Source organism: Bacillus rossius, chromosome 1, assembly GCF_032445375.1.
Source record: "Bacillus rossius redtenbacheri isolate Brsri chromosome 1, Brsri_v3, whole genome shotgun sequence".
Lineage (NCBI taxonomy): Eukaryota > Metazoa > Arthropoda > Insecta > Phasmatodea > Bacillidae > Bacillus > Bacillus rossius.
Window position 1 is genome coordinate 285,744,137 of NC_086330.1, and position 23,238 is coordinate 285,767,374.

A 23,238-nucleotide genomic window follows, 5' to 3' on the forward strand; every position below is an offset into this window, starting at 1 on the left:
TTTGTCTTTCTGTTAATTAAATAAATAAGTGGTAATGACTGAAATAAATTTAAGATTATACCTACACCACGGTGAAGCAGACGATCAGATAAAGGAAATAACGTTTAAAAACGTCTTTATAAAAATGTTTACATGTCAAACAACTTCGTATTTTTCCGTTAATTTATTAAGTAAGTGGTAATGACAGAATAAATATTAGATTTCTACTTTAAAATACGTTGTTTTATACGGAAAAGATACCTACACAAAGCGCCTACACAAAGCATCTACTAGCGGGACGAAAAACATCATGCGACGTTTACGAGAGAAGTTTATTTTATCCCAATTTTGACAGCCTAAAATATGGTTGCGACGATTACGCGCGTGCGACCATTAAGCGATAAAACACGGTAATATTGTATAATTACCAGTAAGTATTTTATGGTAATTCCTCTTTTCTATGGTCTAAATACTAATGGTATCATGGGAGTCGAGTGAGAGATAAAGATGTAGAGAAATATAGAATGATAGAGTGACATATAGTGAAATGGAGAAATAGAGAGATAGAAAGACATATAGAGGTAGAGATGGAGAGATATAGAGGATAGATATAAAGGGAAAGATGGAGAGATATAGGGGAAGAGATAGAGGATAGAGAGAGAGAGTGCTATGAAGAGATATATAGCTATAGAGGTATTGTTAGAGATATGGAGAGACATGTACAGGGAGAGTTAGATCAATGTAGGGAGATATATAGAGATGCTTTGTGTATGTGTACCTACTTGAAACTAATTACAAAAAAACAATTAAATGAGGTATTGCAACGCATGCCGGGCATTAGCTAGTAATTTATATTTTCCTTTAAAAATTATATATTCCAACAAAATTTTACCTGTAGTAATTGTAGCGGACTTAACCTAACCAACCTTTCACTTTAGTATTACTATTTATTAGGGATGGGCCGGTCGAATCCTCGAATCCTCGAATCCCACCGAATCTCTAGTATTCGAAAGATTCGAAATTCGAGGGAAAAGATTCGGGATTCGAGGAAAAATATTGATGTAAATGTAGTACTTTAAAAACTTAAATGCTTACAATTTACTTGGCCTGTTTACGTTTTCCTTGGAACACATCCTATTGAGGTGCAGTAGAACCTCGTTAATACGTGATGGTCAGGACCGAGATAATCACGGATTACCGAATTTCACGGACTAGCGATTAAAAGCCCGGAAGGTCTTGTCAAGCTTCTCAGACACCGCCGTGCAGCTGGGTTAAGGCCGTTCACGGTAAGGGCCGGCCGTCTTCGAATTAGTGTCTCGGCTTAAAAATGCCTAGCCATTAGTTCACGGTCATTTACAACAGCCGAAGAGAGAAAGATAAGATCGTGCTGACCTTGCAACCCCCCCCCCCCCCCCTCATCATCTTACAGCCGAATGCCAGCCAGACACGTCACTCGCCAGGGGCCTGCCGTGAGTTGGCGGGTGGAAACAAACAAAGGGAGACGGGAAGCAGACGTCAGGACATCCCCCTCAAGTTTAAAGAGTGACAAATGTGACAGCTGAAAGGGGGGCGACACAAAGGGTCGGTACAAACAGCGTTGCAGAGTTTGGCGGCCCACGTGATGGCTTGTAGTGTTTGCCGGCCGCCGGCCCGCATGACATTATTTTAAGCGCTGACAATTTTTACTTCTCTTTTTTTTTCTTCTCTTTTAAATCGTCCCGGATTATCCGATTCCCGAATTAGCGCATCACGGATTAACGAGGTTCTACTGTTTTGTACTTTTAATTCGTTAGATGAAAAAAAAATTATGAAGCATGTACTTACTGATTTGGGAAACTTACTTTGTGTTCATGAACATGAATGCATTGTCGCTACATTGGCATTAAATAAGGCATAAATCACATATGTATTCTCAGAATATGCTAAAAAATAAAATAAAGCACATTTAGGATCTAGACTAAATATGAATCTTGTTTTTTTTTAAAATAACTTTACCGAGAAATCTGTTACTTAGTAATACAACAATAATGCCGACTTTCATCACAAGTTACGGTCGCACATGTAGTAATAACAATGAAATAATGAATGACAAAAATTAATACATTATACAATTATTATTTTAATCACAATTCAATTTTAAATATTCTGATACATTCTATTTATGAATTTTTTTAGGACCAAGTTTGGTTTGTGTAGACTATCAACGTTAAAATATGTATTATCTGAGAATTCCATGATGGCCAACCAATGAATTTGTTAGCCAATCATTTTGAGCAACATAAACAATAACTAATATTAATATAAAAAATTTTAATGGGTAAACTAGAGAAAACACCCCGTCACTTTTAACTTCGGGCATATTAATCATTATGCTTTAGTGAGGCTTAATTTTAAAAGACGCACAACAATATTTCTTATGGCCTAAAACCATTGAAGCCAATATGGCACCTTTTAGTTTCCATTAAATATTATTTCAGGAATGTGTTTACCTTCATTTGGGACTTTAAACAAATGTCAAGTTGGTAACTACAAAATATTGTTCCGTCGGATGTTGAATTTCGTTTTCTGATTTCCGTGGATACTTTAATCACTGTACTCACAGATAATGCCTGAATGCCTTAAATCCACCAAGTTGGATTCTACAGCAATTGATGAAGTGACCAGATTCTTACGTGATCCTACAGTTAACCCAGAAATAAACATTCTCGAATACTGGAAAACTCAGTCTGCGTGTTCACCCAGGCTACATAAACTGTCCAAAAAATATTTGTGTTCACCACCTGCGACAGTGTTCTCTGAACATTTGTTCAGCACTGCAGGAAACATATGTGACCAAAAACGGAATCGTCCTGATCCAGACCGTGTCAAATCCTTGTTTTTTTAAATAAAAATTTAAACGGTTAAATAATTCGGCATAATGTTTAATTTTTTCTCTTAACTTATAAATTATTTTATAATTAACCCTTGAGAACTGGATTCGGATTCGAGGGGTGGATTCGAGGTACTGTTTTGGATTCGGATTCGAGATTCGGATGCGAGAAAAATGGGATTCGAACCATCACTACTATTTATCTTTTTTTCCCAGAAGCCAGTACACTACACATTTACTTTTTCTTTCAATTTTTTTTTACCTGAAAAAAATTATGGGATTCTAATTTTTACTATTCAAATTTAATATTCATATTCGTATTAGATTCGAACTAAAAAAACTGTTATCACACCGGCCTACAATACACCATCACTCAGAAACAATAAACAATTTTTTTTCCCTTCAGTCACATATACGACTTTCCACGGCAATGTTTTTCTTCCTTCAGCTCAATTTCCCATTTACTGAGCTTTTTTAATAGTTTTATTTTTTACCTCAACCAATAAGTAATTATTGCAACGTTTTTTCACAGAAACACACACGCACGGGCGTACACACACACGCACACACCACACTCCTCCTCTAAACTTTAAAATAAGCTTTGCTCAATGTTTTTTGTGTACGGGTCATTCTGGTAAATGAGTCTCCATATTTCCAAAACTCGCTTTGTCCACTGAACAAAATTTTTCAGAAACATTGGAAACCTCTATCATTGTTTTTAATTAAGCCAGAGATTGTAAACATTGTTACTTATGTAATTTTTTTTTTTTTGCTTTGATTCAAGACATTCACACAAATGAAAGATTGCTAGAATTTATTTTTTTGATAATAACTTGGAGATGTAAAGTTTTATTTTCACATAGCAGTACAGCATGGAACAATATATTTTTTTTTAAAATGAGGAATAACAAATTCTAATAAATTAGCATTGTAAAAACATTTCTCACTTCCATTTTAAAACATCAGGAACACTTAAAAAAATGTTTTTTTTTCTGGAATTTCTCTAGCTTCTTCTTCTGTCTATTCCTGCTCAACAAGGAAATCAAAGTTTCTTGAACATCAAAATGCTTCAGAAGTAGTGAGTTTGTGTCTAAACTTTTTCGGCTTCAAAACTGCACCTTTTACGATAACTTCAGGGATTGAGCTGTCCACAGCTTCCCCTTTCTACATATAGTTTTTGAAACATTGAATACTGTTTCACCTTTGGCTTTGATGCTTTTTGGTGTCTTTGTAATCAAGATAATTTTTCATGGTTTCTTTGCAGTGTTTGTACAGCTTCTTTCCAGTCATAAAAATGTACATCACTGCCAAGTTCAAAAACTGTTACTTCATCTTGAAATATTTTCACTTATTCTTCTTGATTTATGATTATACTTTTCTCTTTCAATTTATTTTTCTATCCTATCAAAGATACGGTCAGGTGGGCTATAAGAGTGCCATGCAACGACAAATACCATCAAAATGTTTTCCACATGAGAGGGAGTATTGTTTGCAAGCCAATTGCAGATCATTTCAACCATAATAGAGTTCATATATTGTCCTCCACATCCATCACATATTAGTTCTGTGGAGTGGAAATTTTTTGTTTTTGTTTTGGTGGTACACAGCTGAAGAAAATTGACAAGACCTTTTAGCAAATTCATTCTACTCAGAATGTGTTCTCTGCAGTTTGTGGCTCAATGGTTAAACCTTCACAAACTATATAATTACACAGGTTTAACTCTGTCTCATAGTATGCTGTTTGATCAGGGATCTTGGGTAAACTAGGTTTTTCGGGCATTAGATTTATTAGTAATAAATCTGTTGTTGCGGCGCTCATTTAGAAGCCAAACAAACCAGTAATTTAGGTGTTTGGAACATGCGAGAACAACAGTGCAAAATATTGGAATGACAAGTTTTTCTGCTGGAACCTATGGTGGACACAATTAATTTTAGAACTGTTTCTATCCTGGACTTAACAGGTTTTGTAACTGCTTCCAGTTTTTCCATACATATTTTGGTCAGACGTAAAGACTTATAGAAATGTTTTGAAAGCTAATCATGTACAATGCAGTGTCCTCTACAAGAGGACTTGTTTTTGATCTTTAGTGACTTATGTTTCCAAAACGGTTAACTCGATACAGTATTAGGGGATATAATAAGAGCTTTCTTTAGTACAATTGTTACAAAATATTGTTGCATTTACATTTTTATTTTACTTTAAAAAAATATTTTAAAAAGCTTTTCTATTACAAATTAAACTTGATATAATGTTGATGTTGCAGTGTATGCATTGTATGTCGAGAAGAAACAACTGTTTTACTTGTCTTGCAGGGTCTGCCATTGAGATGAGTTTGAAGCAGTTGGCAGAGCGCCGTACCGACATCTTCGGTGTGGGCGACGAGGAGACGGCTATCGGTAAGAAGATCGGGGAAGAAGACAAGAAGAAAGATGAGAAGGTAACAGCAGTGTTTACACATTCAAATAGTGTATGCTGATCTCTTTTTATCCGTAGTGTTAGATAGGTGTGTTTCTTCAATTTTTTTTGTGCTGCTAGCTAGAAGCACCATGTTATCATACTGTCTGCCTGACAAGGTTGGCAGCTCTGGGGCGTCCGTTATTCGGCCATCATGGTTGTAAGTTGTGCTGTGGGAAACTATTGCTGCCAACTGAAATGTTCAAGAGCAAATTTATATAATTCAAGCTGGGTGGGATGAGGAATTTTGATTCAGCAGAGTTTTGGGTGAGAAAATAATTCCTGTGGAGTAGGGGTGTTCAAAGTATTTTTTTATGGTCAAAGTCGAAGTCGAATTCTAAATCTTCAAACTTCCGAAGTTCGAAGTCGAAGTCGTAACTTTTCTACAGAATAATTGAAGTTTTTTCACAGTATTGATATTTGTTTATTTATTTTAAAGACAAAAAAAAATGTTTTTAAACAAACATCTCTAATGTATGAACTGGATTATTTTAATTCAAAAGTTTATACTATTTACAAGAAATTGAACACAAGAGTTTGACATTACTAACTGCAACATGATGATTATTTACAGTTTATCCTGACTGGAGAAGAAAATGTTAGAATTTGAATGCAGGAAAACCATTTCTCGTGCATGCTCTGGCAAAAGACGCTGACGTTTTTCTGTGATGATATTTCCAGCAGCAGAAAAGATACGTTCACTGTTGACTTGCATTGCAGGAATCGGCAAATATTTTTGAGCTACTTGAGAAAGTTTTGGATATCTACTGTGTCCTATCGTTATCCACCAGTCGTAGGGATTTTTTTTTCTGTTCAGTCTTGGTTCATTTAAATACAGTTGTATTTCTGAATCCTCAGTAGCTGTTGTTTCATTTGGTACACTATCGAGTGCATTCCAAAAGCGTTATGTGTCACCACTTCTGCACTGTGGTTCAGGTTCACACTGAGGCAGGCACGCATTCAATTTGCAATTTCTTGATTTCAGCTGACAGTGTGGCGAAAACGAGGATCAATTATTGTTGCTACCTCATAAACACGATCTTCAGAGTAAATCGGGAACTTCTCCATAATAGTTTGCATTAATGTTTTGGCAAAAATAGTACCCTCAATTCGTTTTTCCTTTCCAATAATTTGTTGCAAATGATTCTGAATGCGGTGCAGTACAGGAATAACCATTGATCAAGTTGGATATTTGTCACCACTCATCTCTTCAGTAACTTCTTTGAGTGGATGAAGAATTTCAACTAGTCCATGAACGTGCCTCCACTCATTTGCATTGAGCGAGCTGATTTCACTGTTATTTAGTGAGCTAGCAAGCTCAGCATTGACAGCATCTTGCATTTTCACTATCCGCACTAACATTGAGTATTCGCTAGACCACCTAGTGTCTACGTACTGAATGACTTCAAGTTGCTGCATGTTCAGTTTCTTTTGAAGTGTGTGCAGATGTTTACGTGCAGAGCTGCTCCTTCTGTAATGTCCTACAATACTTTGCACTTGCTCAGCAATGAAGTTACACTTGGACATTTTTTTTTGCTGCATTTATATCTAGCTGCAGTGTATGCACAAAACAATTGCGTCCAATAAAAAGCTTGGAAGCACCTGCAGTGAAATTTGGCCCGTTATAAGTACACAGTAAATTGGTATTGTGGAGTCCACTATAGGAATAGCCTAATCTTCAACTGTTTTTGCTAGGACATCACTGAGATTCTGAGATGTGTGAGATTCATTCATTAGAATAAGATCCAGTGTCAGAGATTTGTATGAAAAATTGCTGGTGAGATAGTGGCAGGTTACACTGACGTAACTATCTGTAGCTTTATGGCCATCCATCAGTAGTTAAGCTCAAGGACTGAAGTAATGGCAGATCATCAGCAATAATGGACTTCATTTTAGAACTACACTCGTCGTAAAGTTGTGGAATGTAATGTGTGGAAAAAGTTGTTCGACTGGGAACCTGATAGAGAGGAGCAACATGTCGGTTTGACATAAAATCTTTAAACCCTTGTGATTCAACAAAACTGTGTGGAAGCAAATTATCTACTAGCATTATGGCAATGCTCTTAGTTATACTCTGAGCTCTAGGATCAGTTGAGGTCATCTTTGCCTTTTTGGCAAATACTTCTTGCAGAGACTGTTGATGAGTATGAGATTTTATGACTTTCTGACAAAGTGTGTGTTTTTCTTTGACATCAATATAATCCCTCCACTTGCTTGGATGGGTTTTTAGATATCCCAGTAGTGTTGTTGTGGCTGAATCAAAAGAAACAAAATGCAGGTTTTATTTGTTTAAAAAAAGTATTTTTATTTTTTGCTGTAGCAATTTTAAGTGATTAAATCATGCCTTCTTCTGGGGTAATACTTGACATCAAAAAATTCTTATTGATTTTACTTTTAACAAAGTAAAACATTAAAGAATAGTTTTAATATCAGTTTTACAAACTGATTAAAAAAAGGGAAGGAAAAAAATGATAATTTCTAAAACATTGTGATTAAAGTCAAAAGTTAAGTAGCTAATAATAAAGAACATTTTAGTACAATATTCAATTACCGTATTTTGAATAATAAACGTAACTTACATGAGGGTGTTTTCAGAACCTTTCTGCAAGTTTTGCAGATACAAGTTTTTTTATCATCACTCCTGTCAAAGAACAAATATACGAATTACATTCGCCGGCATACTTGGAGACTGTTTGCTTGTACTGGCGATAGGATTGTCTTCATCATGATCACGCTTGCGTGCACCGATATCACGTCCATTATGTTTAGTTTTTCATGTTAACAAAATCAGTATGCTCCAGAACGTATGTTAACCTAGCGTATAAAAACACTATTAACGCAGTGTCTTGTGTACTATGTGCGTACGGTAAAAAAAAAACCTTCTGCCATTCCGTAGTTTCGATGTTAAAACAAATGCTAAAAGCCAAATATTGTGTTGGAATGTTGGAATTGGCATAAACAGAAATTTTGTTGACATAGTTTACTTACCAATTTCAACATTTTTCAACATTTGCGACAGAAATTGTTACGTTGTTTGTTTTTGCCCGGCTAACCACACATAGAAACGTAACAATACAAAACAAACAATGTTCCTGAGGTTCTGCTTTATTTGGAAATAAAAGAGTTTATTAAATTATCTTTGTTTATTTCTTTAAAAAAAATGTTTTTTCTCATCGTTACATGGCTTCAATACACAATTTTACAAATGAATTTAATTAGAAAAACTTCGTTACTTGTACAGTTTTTGTCTTTTCTTATACGAATTTTAACGATATCTTTGAATTTTGATAGGATGAGGTCCAAATACATACCATACCAGACATTTTTCTGTTGATGGTCGTTGAGTCTTGTCGCTCACAAAAAAATAGAATTTATTACTGTCCCTTGGTTAGCGATGTAACTCAAGGTACGGTCGCGCACTGACCGAAGTCGCGCGAAGTTGGGCCGTTGCCGACGCCTAGGGCCTAAATTTCTAATACATTATTCCGGAAAAAAAAATGAACTTAGTTTAAAAAATTACGGCCTGGCCCCAGCCCCTAGGCGTTAAATTGTCCCTTAGTGCAACTCCATAATATTGTGCGAGTTGCCGACGACGCGACCGGACTGGACGACAATCGAGCGACAACTGAGTTGGTAGACGAGATTACCTCCCTTGTATAGGTGAAGACAAGGGAAGCAACCCCGTGGGCCAACCGACCAATCACAGTACAGCATTCATCAACATGCCCAAATAAGGAATTTCGGCCGAGCGCATCACACCACGCCAGGACTCGCCCTGATTGGCTGGCTAGTGGTAGCCTCCAGAGACCCTTCCAGACGGTCGCTACAGCTGTGCGTACAACGTGACGCGTAAATCCCAAACACGCATTTACAAAGTGAAAAATAGCTTTCTGGCGCCAGAGTGTCGCGCCTGTCCGCTCTTCCTTCTGTACTTTCCAGACTATTCTCAAAATATTACACTAGCAATATCCAATAGAATATAAAATTACCCAAAAAATTCAAATACAATGTTAAAAATTTAGTAAACAAAGTTGAAATTCATATAAAAACTTTTGTTTAAAAATGATGTCCTGTAAAATTATAATATATACTGCTTTAATTACTGACATTAATTATCAAATGTCAACATTAATTATTATGAACTAGAGTTAACCCTCAAATTAATAATTAAGTATCTCAAGGAAATAAGTATTTTAAGGCTTTCCATGAAATTTAACCAAAGTAATTAATAACAATTCTTAACATATCTGAACTGTTTTCTATATCAACAAAAAAAAAATATCCTTCACCTCAAATTTATTCTTAATATTCTTATGACCCATTTTGCAATGCTACATAACCCCCCCTACTTTTTGATTGAATTTGCAAAATTAAATCAAAAAGTACAAAAGTGTAAATTGTTGAAACAAAAGAAATAACATACCATAACAAGAGTGTAAACAAATGTAACAAATTAACATCAACATTAGAAATGTAAATCTTGACACAACAATAGCAAACCACGACTTTTCATATTATTACAAATCTTTAAAACGCAAACAATATAAGTCAAACATTGAAGCATTTGTTTATATATAAATTCAAAAAACTGTTTCTTAAATATTGCAATGTTAATTCCTTGTCAAAAAGCCAAAAATTTGAAAACATCTCTCTTACTACAAAGGGTCAACAACTCTCCACAAATGGTTATCTCCCTCTCATCAGTGCAAAATACAAATAACTTTGAAATTGGTTTCTCTACAAGCTTCAAGCAGACACCCCCTGGTCAACGAAGAATCCTCAATAACAGCAAAAAACTCTGAACAACTTACTTAAACACAAAAACTTCAACATCTTCAAAAACTTACACCTCAGCCGACGACGACAACAAATCTTCAACTCCAGGAATTACGTCTCTATGACCACCTTAACGACGATAAAAACTTCAACTCCAGGAATTACGTCTCCATGACCACCTTAAACGACGACAAATACAAAAACTTCAACTTCGACGACGACAAATAACCTCAAAACAAATTATTTCCTTTAAAATCCCTTAAAAACCGTTGTTACTCTAATTCTCTGCTGCTTATGATAAACTCCTCAAATCCCATGAAATAACCACTTTAACTCACAAATTCACCAATATCTCCATTCCTCATATCTGCACCAACAAAACATTGACAACACTATCACTTCAAAACTGTTGACACAAAATTTTCCTATATTTCATCCCAAAGAAACAACTTCTAATGTTACCCTGTCCATTCCCTCTAATATTACTCAGCTTTTCCTCTACTTTTTGATTGAATTTATAAAAAATTAAATCAAAAAGTACACAAGTGTCAATTGAAACAAAAGAGATACTATAACAAATCAACAAAGTGTAAACAAATGCAACAAATTAACCTGACCATGAGTATTGAAATATCTTTTTAACACAACAACAACATACCATTACTTTTGATATTATTATAACTCCTTAAAACAAATTTATAAAATTATAACTCAAACATTGAAAAATTACATACATAAAATTATTTCAATTCTCCATACTAAATTAAAGTGACCAATCAATCTTTACTAAAAAGCACAATTAACACTTGATTATAGATAAAACATAACCTTTAACAGGTTATACTGACATTACAAAAACATTTCATTGGAATATCATGTTCATTTGTCATTTAAAAAATATGCTAAATATTCACTATAGTGAAGTGTCTTTAGTCCAACATGATAAAATTCTTGATCACATTTGTTTACAATAACATAAACATACTTTAAACATTGCACAGCTGATTGTTCATAATAATGTTTTATTGAATTATCCAAAAAAAAAATACATACCCAACTGGCAAATATATAATTTTTTTTTTTTTTAAAAATGTTTTCCATTCATTCTTCTTATGTATTGTCCATTGCAATGCAACACCATCCACATCCAATTTAGTGATAAACAATTCTACCTGTTGATCATCTGAACCCCTAAGATAGCTAAATACTTTCTCACATTTGGTTATAAATTGTATTGGAGTAGCCCCTCGATCATCCCCAAAAAATTTAGGCACTGTTTTTTCGAAAGTGTTTACTTCGTCTACAGTTAAAACTGAACTTCTAATATTACCCTGTCCATCCCCTCTAATCTTACTCAGCCCTTTCTCGATTTCCTGTAAACATTCTCTACCCACATCATACCTAAAATTCTCCAACTGGCCACCCTCCTTTGAACTTTCTGTAAACGTCCTTTCAACATTAGCTTCAAAATTCCCTTTAACTTCCTGTACCACTTTCAACTGTGAATCTGTGATACCATCTTGAATTTCGACAATTCTGTTTTGTACACCCTCACCATGTTGTACCAACTCAGAAAATTTTTTACTATGCTCCTGAACGGTTTTACCTGTTTGTGTTAAATTTATCTGAACTTGATTCACTGTTTTTTCACATGTGTTTAACCTAGACTGTACCTCCTCAATCTGCACTTCACAATCATTTACTTTACAGACACAGGAAGATATTTGTTCATTAAGATCATTCTTAAGTGCATTAAATCGGCTCTCAACTGTATTTGTTAGTTCTTGTCTTGTATAATTTCTTGTGTAAGTTCCTGTTTAGTGGCATCTAATTTTTGTTCCATTATATACCTGAATTCAGTCTGACCTTGTGACATGTTATGCATCCCTTGTGACATGTTATCCATCATTATCATTAATTTTTCTAACATTTGATTAGACATACCTGACCCCCCCATAACCTCTACTGGACTACCATTTGCAGGCTGTTCCATATTTTCCGACTGCTCCTGCACTAATTCAATATTCAAATTAGGATCGGACATTCCTGAAGTTTCAGGAAAACCCGCAAGGTCATCCTGACTGTCTGTACTCATTTTTCTTTTGGTTTTACAATTATAAATGACCAAAAAACGTAAACAACCCTTTAAAAACACATTAAAAAAAAAAACTTTAACACTGATAACCACAAATACAAAATTTAGACCATAACAATGTAAGTTTCTGTCCAATTTAGACTTGCTGTTTCCGGCGATTCATCCCTCGTTGTCCCGCGAAGTACCGAGATGATCTATGTTGCTGGAATCGTGTCCCACGATGTTCTGCGAAGCGCTGTTCTACGATGTTCTAAAATGTAGTTCTCGTCGCATTCCTTTCCCACGATGTCCCGCGCTGGTAAACGGTGAATGCTGGCTTCTCACGCTCGTTTTCGTTTGTTGATGTTTACAAGTACGACGCGAAGATCACACGATCCACTCTCGAATCACTCGTTCACAAGTTATAATTTTGCCGATGTTCCAAAAGGTATTACCATAGTTAATTTAGCCATGATTGGCTTTTACTTGATAAGTTTTTACTGTTTTTCCGAATGTTTATTTTATCATCAGGCAGTGTCTAAATTCGTGCCCCGCGGCTGGGCAGCCATGTTGTTACGTTGTTTGTTTTTGCCCGGCTAACCACACATAGAAACGTAACAATACAAAACAAACAATGTTCCTGAGGTTCTGCTTTATTTGGAAATAAAAGAGTTTATTAAATTATCTTTGTTTATTTCTTTAAAAAAAATGTTTTTTCTCATCGTTACATGGCTTCAATACACAATTTTACAAATGAATTTAATTAGAAAAACTTCGTTACTTGTACAGTTTTTGTCTTTTCTTATACGAATTTTAACGATATCTTTGAATTTTGATAGGATGAGGTCCAAATACATACCATACCAGACATTTTTCTGTTGATGGTCGTTGAGTCTTGTCGCTCACAAAAAAATAGAATTTATTACTGTCCCTTGGTTAGCGATGTAACTCAAGGTACGGTCGCGCACTGACCGAAGTCGCGCGAAGTTGGGCCGTTGCCGACGCCTAGGGCCTAAATTTCTAATACATTATTCCGGAAAAAAAAATGAACTTAGTTTAAAAAATTACGGCCTGGCCCCAGCCCCTAGGCGTTAAATTGTCCCTTAGTGCAACTCCATAATATTGTGCGAGTTGCCGACGACGCGACCGGACTGGACGACAATCGAGCGACAACTGAGTTGGTAGACGAGATTACCTCCCTTGTATAGGTGAAGACAAGGGAAGCAACCCCGTGGGCCAACCGACCAATCACAGTACAGCATTCATCAACATGCCCAAATAAGGAATTTCGGCCGAGCGCATCACACCACGCCAGGACTCGCCCTGATTGGCTGGCTAGTGGTAGCCTCCAGAGACCCTTCCAGACGGTCGCTACAGCTGTGCGTACAACGTGACGCGTAAATCCCAAACACGCATTTACAAAGTGAAAAATAGCTTTCTGGCGCCAGAGTGTCGCGCCTGTCCGCTCTTCCTTCTGTACTTTCCAGACTATTCTCAAAATATTACACTAGCAATATCCAATAGAATATAAAATTACCCAAAAAATTCAAATACAATGTTAAAAATTTAGTAAACAAAGTTGAAATTCATATAAAAACTTTTGTTTAAAAATGATGTCCTGTAAAATTATAATATATACTGCTTTAATTACTGACATTAATTATCAAATGTCAACATTAATTATTATGAACTAGAGTTAACCCTCAAATTAATAATTAAGTATCTCAAGGAAATAAGTATTTTAAGGCTTTCCATGAAATTTAACCAAAGTAATTAATAACAATTCTTAACATATCTGAACTGTTTTCTATATCAACAAAAAAAAAATATCCTTCACCTCAAATTTATTCTTAATATTCTTATGACCCATTTTGCAATGCTACAAAATCTGTACTTTAATACACCAAAAACCATATATTAAAGGATTAGGAATAATCTTTATTGTGCAAGGAAACAAAATATAAAAAAAAAATGTATCCACCACTATTTATTTACATTCCGTTTAGCCTTATTTTTGGTTAAGATCATAAGGCTCACTTAACTTCAATAGTTTTCGGACCACAAATAATTAAATACAGTATTTTAACTTCATCATTGCAATCATTTGTAACTACCCGAAAACTCTTTGTTGCTGAAACTGAACGTAATGTTTACGTAATTTAATATTGAGATAATTATTTGGATGCGCACAATCACATGATGATGCTACCAGGATGGCCAACCGATGCTATTAGAAATCTTAAGACTTAATATTGTTAAAATTTAAAAATATAATTCCCAAATATCCTTTTTTGATATGCACATTAAGTAATAACTGCATTATTTTTATGTGTTTAGGATGAAACAAATATTTATGTTATTACTTATTACCATTTCATCGAAGCACGACGCAAATGTGCTTTTTTAAAAATCATGTCACGTTGGCCAACCTGCATGAAATTGTTAAAACTAGATGTCACTGTCGACCGTCGCCGTAGATATTATTTAAATTATTTTTGCTTATGAAGTAACAAATATACGGTTCTAAACTCTGTTTTACTGTAATAAAGTGATATATTTACGCCAATCATTGTTACTATATTGTTGAATGAAGCCTCAAGATAATTGACAAGTTATTCATGATTCCTTCGAAAAAAATTCTTGGTGTTAACTTCGAACCAAAGTCGGCAAGCTCCAATTCGACTTTGACTTTTTCAAAGCTTCGAACACCTCTACTGTGGAGTGTAACGCCTCTCGTGCCTCAAAATTAAATTATTTTAAATTAATTAAAAAGAGCCTTGGAAAGTTGCTGGGTAAGAATAATAAGAAAAATAAGTTTATTGACTAGAGGTGGCACGAGGTGGAGAACAAGACAATTTGGAACTCCCTGACACAAGCAACTGGGGAGCTGGTGGATCGTTTAAGGGAAGAAGGTATATCATAAATAAATTAACACTACACAAGTAGCTTGGTCTATAGGTTCCCTGTTTTATTTAAAAATGTAAATAATGAATTCTGTTTTCATTTGATTTGGCATTTATAAGTTTCCCAATTAATATATTAATTATATACTTAAGTTTTTCGAGAACGGGCCGGCCCTATATTAGTATAACAACACATACTCAACTTTAACAACAAATAATTACATAAACAAAAATTTATAAGTATCACACCAAAATTTGATTTGTCCAATTATTACATCGATGATTAGTTTTATTGATTCTACATATTCTTGAGGAAAGCACTGTTCGCTGGTAGGCTATTCATTCGATTAATTTAGTTCGTAGCTAGAAAGTGGGGGGGGGGGGGGGATGTTGATTTTACATTACCACCCGGGTCTTCAAAAGATAACGTCGGGTCGCGGAAACATCTCTTCTAACGTGACCCGCAGTGGAGGTGCAGGACCACGAGCTGGGAGCAATTTGTCTCTCCAGCACTTCGACCCTGTCTGAAACCCAAATCAAATATAAAACGAATTAGACTTGCTTCCAGACAGTCCTACACCGTCGGCGCAAAAGGCCAACCAACGGGAATGTGGGGGAAACGGCCGGATTACTCACCAAACAGGGTGTAGAGTTCGGAGCTCACTAGGTGTCTCGCGCCGACATCAGGATGCCGCGGACCGAGAAGACGCGGATGCGCGAACGAAATCGAAAATTTAGAAAAAAAATTTAAAAAAATACTTAAACTTAAAAATTAGAGACATGACTTGAACTAATTACTACTACTGACAGACTACTGAACAAATGGGATCACATCCCTTAGAGCAACTGACTACATCTCTTCTGCACCCGAATTCACAATTCCCGCGAAAAACCTCCTAGTGCAGAGGACGTCGAGAAGACGTGGTCAGTAGCCGCGATCAGAGGACTGAGTCCACGAGGGCGGACAAAGCTCCTAATTAAATCGGGCGGTGAGGCCCCGGGTCAAAGGAGTGGGGAGGTTCGGTTCTAGGCCGAAAATTTCCGAAGGAGTCCGAGGCGGGCGTGACAAAAACACGACATGCACGCTCTCTATCGGACCGAAACGAAGGCAACGAACAATCGACTTCTTCAGGTCGGGAGGAAGAAGCATAGGGCCATAAGGCGTAGCGGCGCTGCGCTCTGGCGGTGTAAAGGGGAACTAACGGAGGTGGTGAACTGACTCGCCGCCAGGTGTCACGAGAGTAGTCTCAGCTCGCTGGCCACCATGGGTGAAGTTGCTTTTTTCTGCCGCTAGGTTTCGCGGAGGTCTCTTTAGGTCTCTTGGCTAAGTTCATGTCAGGTCACTGCTCCTGGATTTCTCAGAACTAGGGGGGAAGGGTGGGGGAAACAAAAGGCGCAACGAAGATGGGAACAACCGTCCATGGAATACGTGTGCGTGACAAGACTTACTACTCTCAGCAGCTCTCTGAGAAGTAGCCGCTTGCAGCCCAGAAGCTGCTCTATGCAGTTTTGGTCATGCAGGGAATTAAAATTACAAACTCGGGAAGTGACTGCAGGCGAGAGAAATTTCAACCGGGCTGACCATGTCCACATTAGACAGCAAAATATCAGATTGGGCCCCTGGGAAAGGGGCTTCGGTCCACTGGCACAAAGTTTAAATCCGTGGCGTACACCGGCCTAACAAAAGTAAATCACCCCCATTAACAACCAGATAAATTAAAAAAATAAGAAACCCCAAAAAATTTTAAAATTATAGAAAAAATTTAAAAAAGGTGACGAAATGCCTAATTTCCGGCACAGGAGAATGGGAAACAATTGAGAATAATTTGAGTTTACAAATTCCAAACAATTCTGTACTTTACAAATAAAAAATTGTCATTTATATTTTGTACACATCAATCTCGTAATTATAAATTGAAAGAGGTAGGTAATCCTCACGAACCGCAAAATACAATACATAGAACCTCATTTTTACTTACTCAGGATTAACCAATTTCAGTGATTAATGTATTTTTTTATTTGCACTATTATTTTGCCTGAAGTTTTAATGTATTACTTTCTCGAATTATGCAAAAGAATTTCCCGGAATTTATGTTGAAACAGCACCACATTTTATAGCAAACCATCAGAAATGTTTGTATGGAACAATGAAAGTTAAAAGTGAGTTGTGTGAATTTTATTTACTATAAGTTACTGTGTATGCATATTTATTATAAGTTACAGCAGCTTTGTTTACCATTGTAAACAACATGCATTTTTTTTTGTACTACGTACCATGGAAAACCATACAGCTATGAACCAAAACTTTGGTGGTGTGAACGCAAAAATTACGTTTATTTTTGATATCCCTCCCCTTTAAACTTTAATGTATTATGCATGAATATAAACTTGTAAATGTGGTTTTTACATAAACAGAATGTGAATTACTGTGCCCATATTAAAGTAAGTTTAAAAGCAATGTACCAAATTCTTTTAAATATGGTGTTTTCATGCATGTTTGGCAATGTTCGTTTTATTATATTAGAAATATTTTGAAACGGCAGTTGGCAGCACTGAATTTCCAAACATTGCAACGGAAACATTTTTTAAATATAATTTTTTCTGTATCTAAATGTAAACAATCATTTTGATAGTACGTAGTTAGTTGTATTAGTTTAATAGAATAATTTTTGGTAAAATTCTGGAATTAATTAAATGTGAAAATGCAATTATATACAAAGTCCAAAAATTAATTAAGTCAGAAAAGCTCACTATAAAAAGTGGAAATTTTGAGATGCTTTAACTTTCAAATCTTTTACTCAAGAACCCAAAATTCCACGTTAAACTTGAAACAGTTGTGAAGAACTGCAATGTTGGATGAATTTATAGTTTTTTTTACCAGTGTCAGTGAATTTGTTGTTAATATATACTGTACTGTTCTCAGGGGGAATATTTGTGGGTGGTCAAAATTATGTCGGTCGTGACTGTGGGTGACACCATGTGGTTGGGCACATGGACCCGGCTAAAGACTCTGTCCCTGGGTCGTGACATGGCCCATGTGGGTGCTACGCTAGATTCCCTTATGTGATTTTAAAAAATCTACTCTACCAACCCGCTCTCAGCGGCGGGTATGCTATTGCAATAACCACCTGTTACTAGTGGGCTCTCTAGGCATCCCACATGCCTTGACGTCTGAGTTGGCGGACACGTGGTTGCTTGAACAAAGTATTCACAAGTTGAGTAGAAGGGTTTTTATTCGCAATGATTGATACAGGGCTGATTAACAATTATATAAAAAAAAATTATTATGTAATAACTAATAAGCCAATGGCAATTCAATCAGTTTAGTTGCTGACCAGGACACCTCGTGGCCTGGTCTTAAAGTTAAGTCATGTTGTTTTGTTTCAAAGGTTCATTGAGAATTTAAATAATTAACTAAACAGTCTATAGGGGGAAAAGTTAAATCTGAACCGTCTCTCTTATCGCTGTGCGCATGAGCTGCCTTCCCCTTTACCACCCCTTAGCGCAACAACAGAGTCTGGAGGGGAAGGCGTGGCGACCCCTCTAAATCAAGGCGATGGAGTGTCAGCCCGTCTTACACGAACGTGACACAAGGGTTATAACACATGAACTGCATCATGTAATCACAACTGGAAAATACACTACATCGTTAACCCATGTCCAAATCATTCAAACACATACATATTTACAAAAATAAATCAAGTTAACAGAACATCAGCATGCTAACAGTCACGCTATTTGTTTGCAGTCATAAAAAACCTCTCTGTGAAAAAAACTATATTATCAGAGGTGCCAAGTTCTACGAATTGTCCGTAGTTTATACGAATTATTGTGGCTTGCTACGGAAGTACGGATTCCGTTTTTAAGCTACGGAATAATCAGCTTCAGATAAAAAAAAAAATGGGCCATTGTCTTGTGCACGTACGCATCTATAGCTGTGTATATCGTATGACGCATCATTTTCCCACGCTCAGGGAGAGTTTTGTTTTCACTTTAAAATTGTGTGGAACTAGTCGAGTTAGCATATTATTGTGAATTATGTGTTTTGTGTATAGATAAGTTGTTTAAACGCGTATGGTGTACAACGTCCCGCTTTGCTTGTTCAAGATACTTTTGTATATAAGAACGAGAAAAATATCGATTATATACAATCGATCTGTATATTGCTTCGGGCGTGTGGATTGGCTTTTCGACTCATTCATCGATACATCGATCCGTCCAGTTGTTGGTTGTTCTTTGTGCGGGAAGCGTCATGTGTAGTTATCAAGTTTTACATTTGAAGTTACCTTAAATATTTGGGAAATATAAATGTTGCGTGCGTGTGAACTCAACATGGCTTCCAAACCAAAAAATTCATAAAAGTATCGCAAAGAATATTCACAGTTGTGGACAAGTCTAGCCGTGTCTAGTGTATCTGAATACCACGTGTTTTGTAATTTGTGCAAGTGCGATTTTAGTGTTCAACATGGAGGTAAAAACGATTGCCAGCGTCACGTAAGTAGTAAAAAGCACATGGACAATTTGCAAGTAAAAAAAGCTAATAAAACTTTGACGTCTTTTTTTAAAACTGAGGCTGCTGATCCCACTACAAACGCCGAAGTTCTTTTTACTTCATTTCTCATCGAGCACAACATACCACTTGCTGTTGCAGATCATTTCAGCCCTTTATTAAAATCAATGTGTCCAGATTCAAATATTGCACAGAATTATGCTTGCAATCGAACAAAGACTACTGCAATTGTGAAATCACTTGCAGAGACGTCCCAAGCCGAAATAATTGATAACTTAAAGCATTCAGCTTTCAGTATTGCTACTGATGGGAGTTACGACAATGAAGAGGTTACATTATACCCCATCGTCGTAACGGCCTACAGTTCCGATCTAGGAAAAATCGTTTCAGAAGTTCTTGCTGTTTGTGCTTGCAAAGTTCAAAACACAGGAGAAAACATCTTCATTTTGATTAATGAAGAGATACAGAAGAGGGTTTTGACATGGAATAACTGCTTGTCATTTGGCACAGATAATTGTTCAACAATGATTGGCAGACATAAAGGAACAGCTTCCTTCATAAAGAAAGAAAATCCAAATGTGTTCATGCAGGGTTGCACTTGTCATTTAATACACATTGCTGCACAGAATGCTGCAAAAGAATTGCCAGTATGTATTGAAGATCTTTTGGTTGATTTGTACCACTACTTAGATCGAAGTTCTCTTCGTCATCAGAAGCTGCAGCAATGTCAGGTTCTGTGCGATACTGCCACACACAAAATTCTAAAGCATACAAGCACTAGATGGTTATCATTAAAGAATTGTATTGATAGGTTTTTGGAACAGTGGCCTGCACTACTCAGTTTTGTTTTTGGTGAAAAAAAGTGTGATGAATGTAATTTGAAACATACTGCTTGCATTTCAGCTGGTGGTAATGAAGTAGGAGAGGCTGGGTGCATACCTGAAATTACTAGTACTTTAGTTCCTTTGAATGACAAAGCAAGGCAAAAAACTTCAAATGTTACCAATATCAAGTCCAATTCGTACGTTCTTGAGAGGCCAAATGCACCTGACAGAGACTCCATACCTCGAGATGTTGCAACGTCTACAACTAAGAAGCACGCTTCGTCTAAGTCAAAGAATGATGAAGCTCCAGCTCAATCAAAACGCAAGATTGACATCTCAAGCAGTCAAAATCCAAAATCAGCAAAAAAAATAGCAACCAAGCCTACGCATCACAATGTGAATGTAAGACTTGATAGGATTAAGCAGGCTTTGTCTTCGCCTGTTACAAAATTGTACTGTTTGTTCCTCCAAAACACTACCCCAGTGTTTACAAGAATTAATACGGTGCTGCAAAGTGAAGAACCGCTAATTCACATTCTCCATAGTGAGATATTGTCACTACTCACTGAGCTTTTTATCACGTTTCTGAAGCCTGAAGGTATTCGGAGTAGCAAAAGTATTTTAGATGTCAAATATTGGGATAGGAATCAACAAAAAGACAACAAAGACCTAGTTATTGGTGCAAAAACAAGAATGTACATAAGTGATAAAGATGTGGGTTTAAGTGAAGAAAACATGGTGATTTTCTTTACCTGTGTGCGAAAATATTTTGAATCTGCTTGCAAATACATTCTGACCAAGTTTCCACTACAGAATGAAACTGTAATCCATGCTGCTGTAGCCGACATACAAAAATGTGAAACAGTTTCCTATGAATCTGTTCAGTATTTTTGTGCGAAGCATTCATTCTTGTTGAATGAGCAGGAGAGCTCTGATCTGGAAGTGGAATTTGCTAGGTATCAGTGTGAAGATCTTCCTCAGGAAATCAAATCGTGTAACAGAAATAGAATGGATGTTGCATGGCATTTGATTACAAAACTGAAGAATGCTGATGGACATAAGAAATTCATTATCCTTCCTAAAATAATGTTGGCAATTCTTACGATACCTCATAGTAATGCTTCTTGCGAGAGAATTTTTAGCATGGTTAGGAAAAACAAGACAGAATTCAGGCCTACAATGGGTTCTGAATTACTAGAATCTTTGGTTATCCAGAAGACACACATGCTAACAAGTGGCAAAGCTTGCTTTGATCAGAAATTCTCAAGTGATGTGCTTATCAAAGCAAAGAAGGCAACACTCAATATGCTCCAGAAATCCTAGACTTAACTGTGAAGGAGTTTCATACAAACAACATGTGTAAGTTATATACCTTTCTTGTTTTATTATAGGTCATGTGTGTGAACTTTGTCGAACATCTACTTCCACCCCTCCCAAAGCTGGATCCGCCCCTGATTTAATTCACTACTGAAAATATTCTAAAACTACTGATTTTTTTTATATTTACTACTGATTGCATTGGTAAATGGTTGGCACCTCTGTATTATCATAAACAAAAATGCTGCATGTGTTAAAATTACTCTTTCTTTGAAGGCTTGGTTATCAAATTATCATTTGTTAAGGGTTCTGTAAAAATAGCATTTTCTTAAAGGTAAAATACAGAACATTTGCGTTTTGAAACTACTTTTTCCGTCACTAATGTTCGACGCACAAACGCGTGTTGATTATAGATTCATAATTTTAAGATGCCAATGTAATATTTTAATAGTTAGATAGTTATTATATTATGTTATTTACCTAATCTGAGTCTGATGTAAAGCTGGCATTTTCCGTTTCAGTAGAGGAATCTTCGTCTGTAGATTCTTCAAGATTAACAATAATCTTATCTATTTCAGTATCTAATAACCTATCACTGTTCCAGTATTCATTCTCGATTTTTTCCACATGCCGGCAGGATTCTTTCCATTGCTCTTTAGAGTAGCTACTAAACAGCTGTTCACATAATTTCTACTTGTCTTCGAGTGAGGATGAATGATATTTCTTCGCACACTTGTCCTTTAATATATCCCCACACTAACTCAATCGGATTGAGGTCAGGATGATAGGGTGGAAGCCTGATTACTTTGTGGGAGTTCATTTTAATGATTTCGTCAATTATGTAAGTTTTGGAAGTGGGCACTTGTTTCGCAAGTAATAGTAGGTTGGCTTTTGTTAGATCAGAGGCGAAAGTTACGTTGTTTATTTTTAGCCACTCTTGAATCACTTGTTTGGTGTTATCGGAAGTCTGCTTTTTATTTGTCTGTACATTGTGATAACTTGCATTGTCGAGAACAATGACGGAGTTTTCAGGCAAATTTGTAAGCAGTTTATGTGTAACCCATTTTGAAAAGTTTTCGAAATTCCTGTCATTATGATAATCTCCCGTTGTTTGTTTTGACCGGAATATCAACAATGCATTCTGTACAAATCCCTCCTCTCCTCCTGCATTCACAATTATTAAACGCTGGCCTTTCCCGATTGGCTCTGTAACACCCAGCTCATTGTCCGATTACCAACAAGAACTAACGCTGTGGGTAGCATGGATGTACGTTTAATCTACATAAACGATTGAACGACCATCGTTTTGAAACTTGCGCATTTCTTGTAGGAAACGCCCCCTCCATGCTGCTATATCAGGCTTCTCAATCAAAATCCTTCTCCTTGATTGACACTTCGTCCAACGGAATCCCAGTCTCTTTAACAGTTTTCTCAAAAATTCTTTACTGCAGTCCAAAACACCATCATCTCGCAAAGCCGTCTTTAATTTATTTAAAGTTGGAACAGTTTTCCTGACAGTGTAAAATTCATG

General features: G+C 36.2%; 1 protein-coding gene across 1 annotated transcript in view; it reads left to right on the forward strand.

Moving 5' to 3' along the window:
* The window catches only part of LOC134527684 (splicing factor 3A subunit 1), a 150,527-nt gene that overhangs the window by 91,926 nt on the left and 35,363 nt on the right, over window positions 1-23,238 (forward strand). The window contains exon 10 of the mRNA XM_063360589.1: window positions 5,162-5,286. Within this exon, the coding sequence (XP_063216659.1) occupies window positions 5,162-5,286 (125 nt within the window). The remainder of the gene's footprint in view (window positions 1-5,161; window positions 5,287-23,238) is intronic.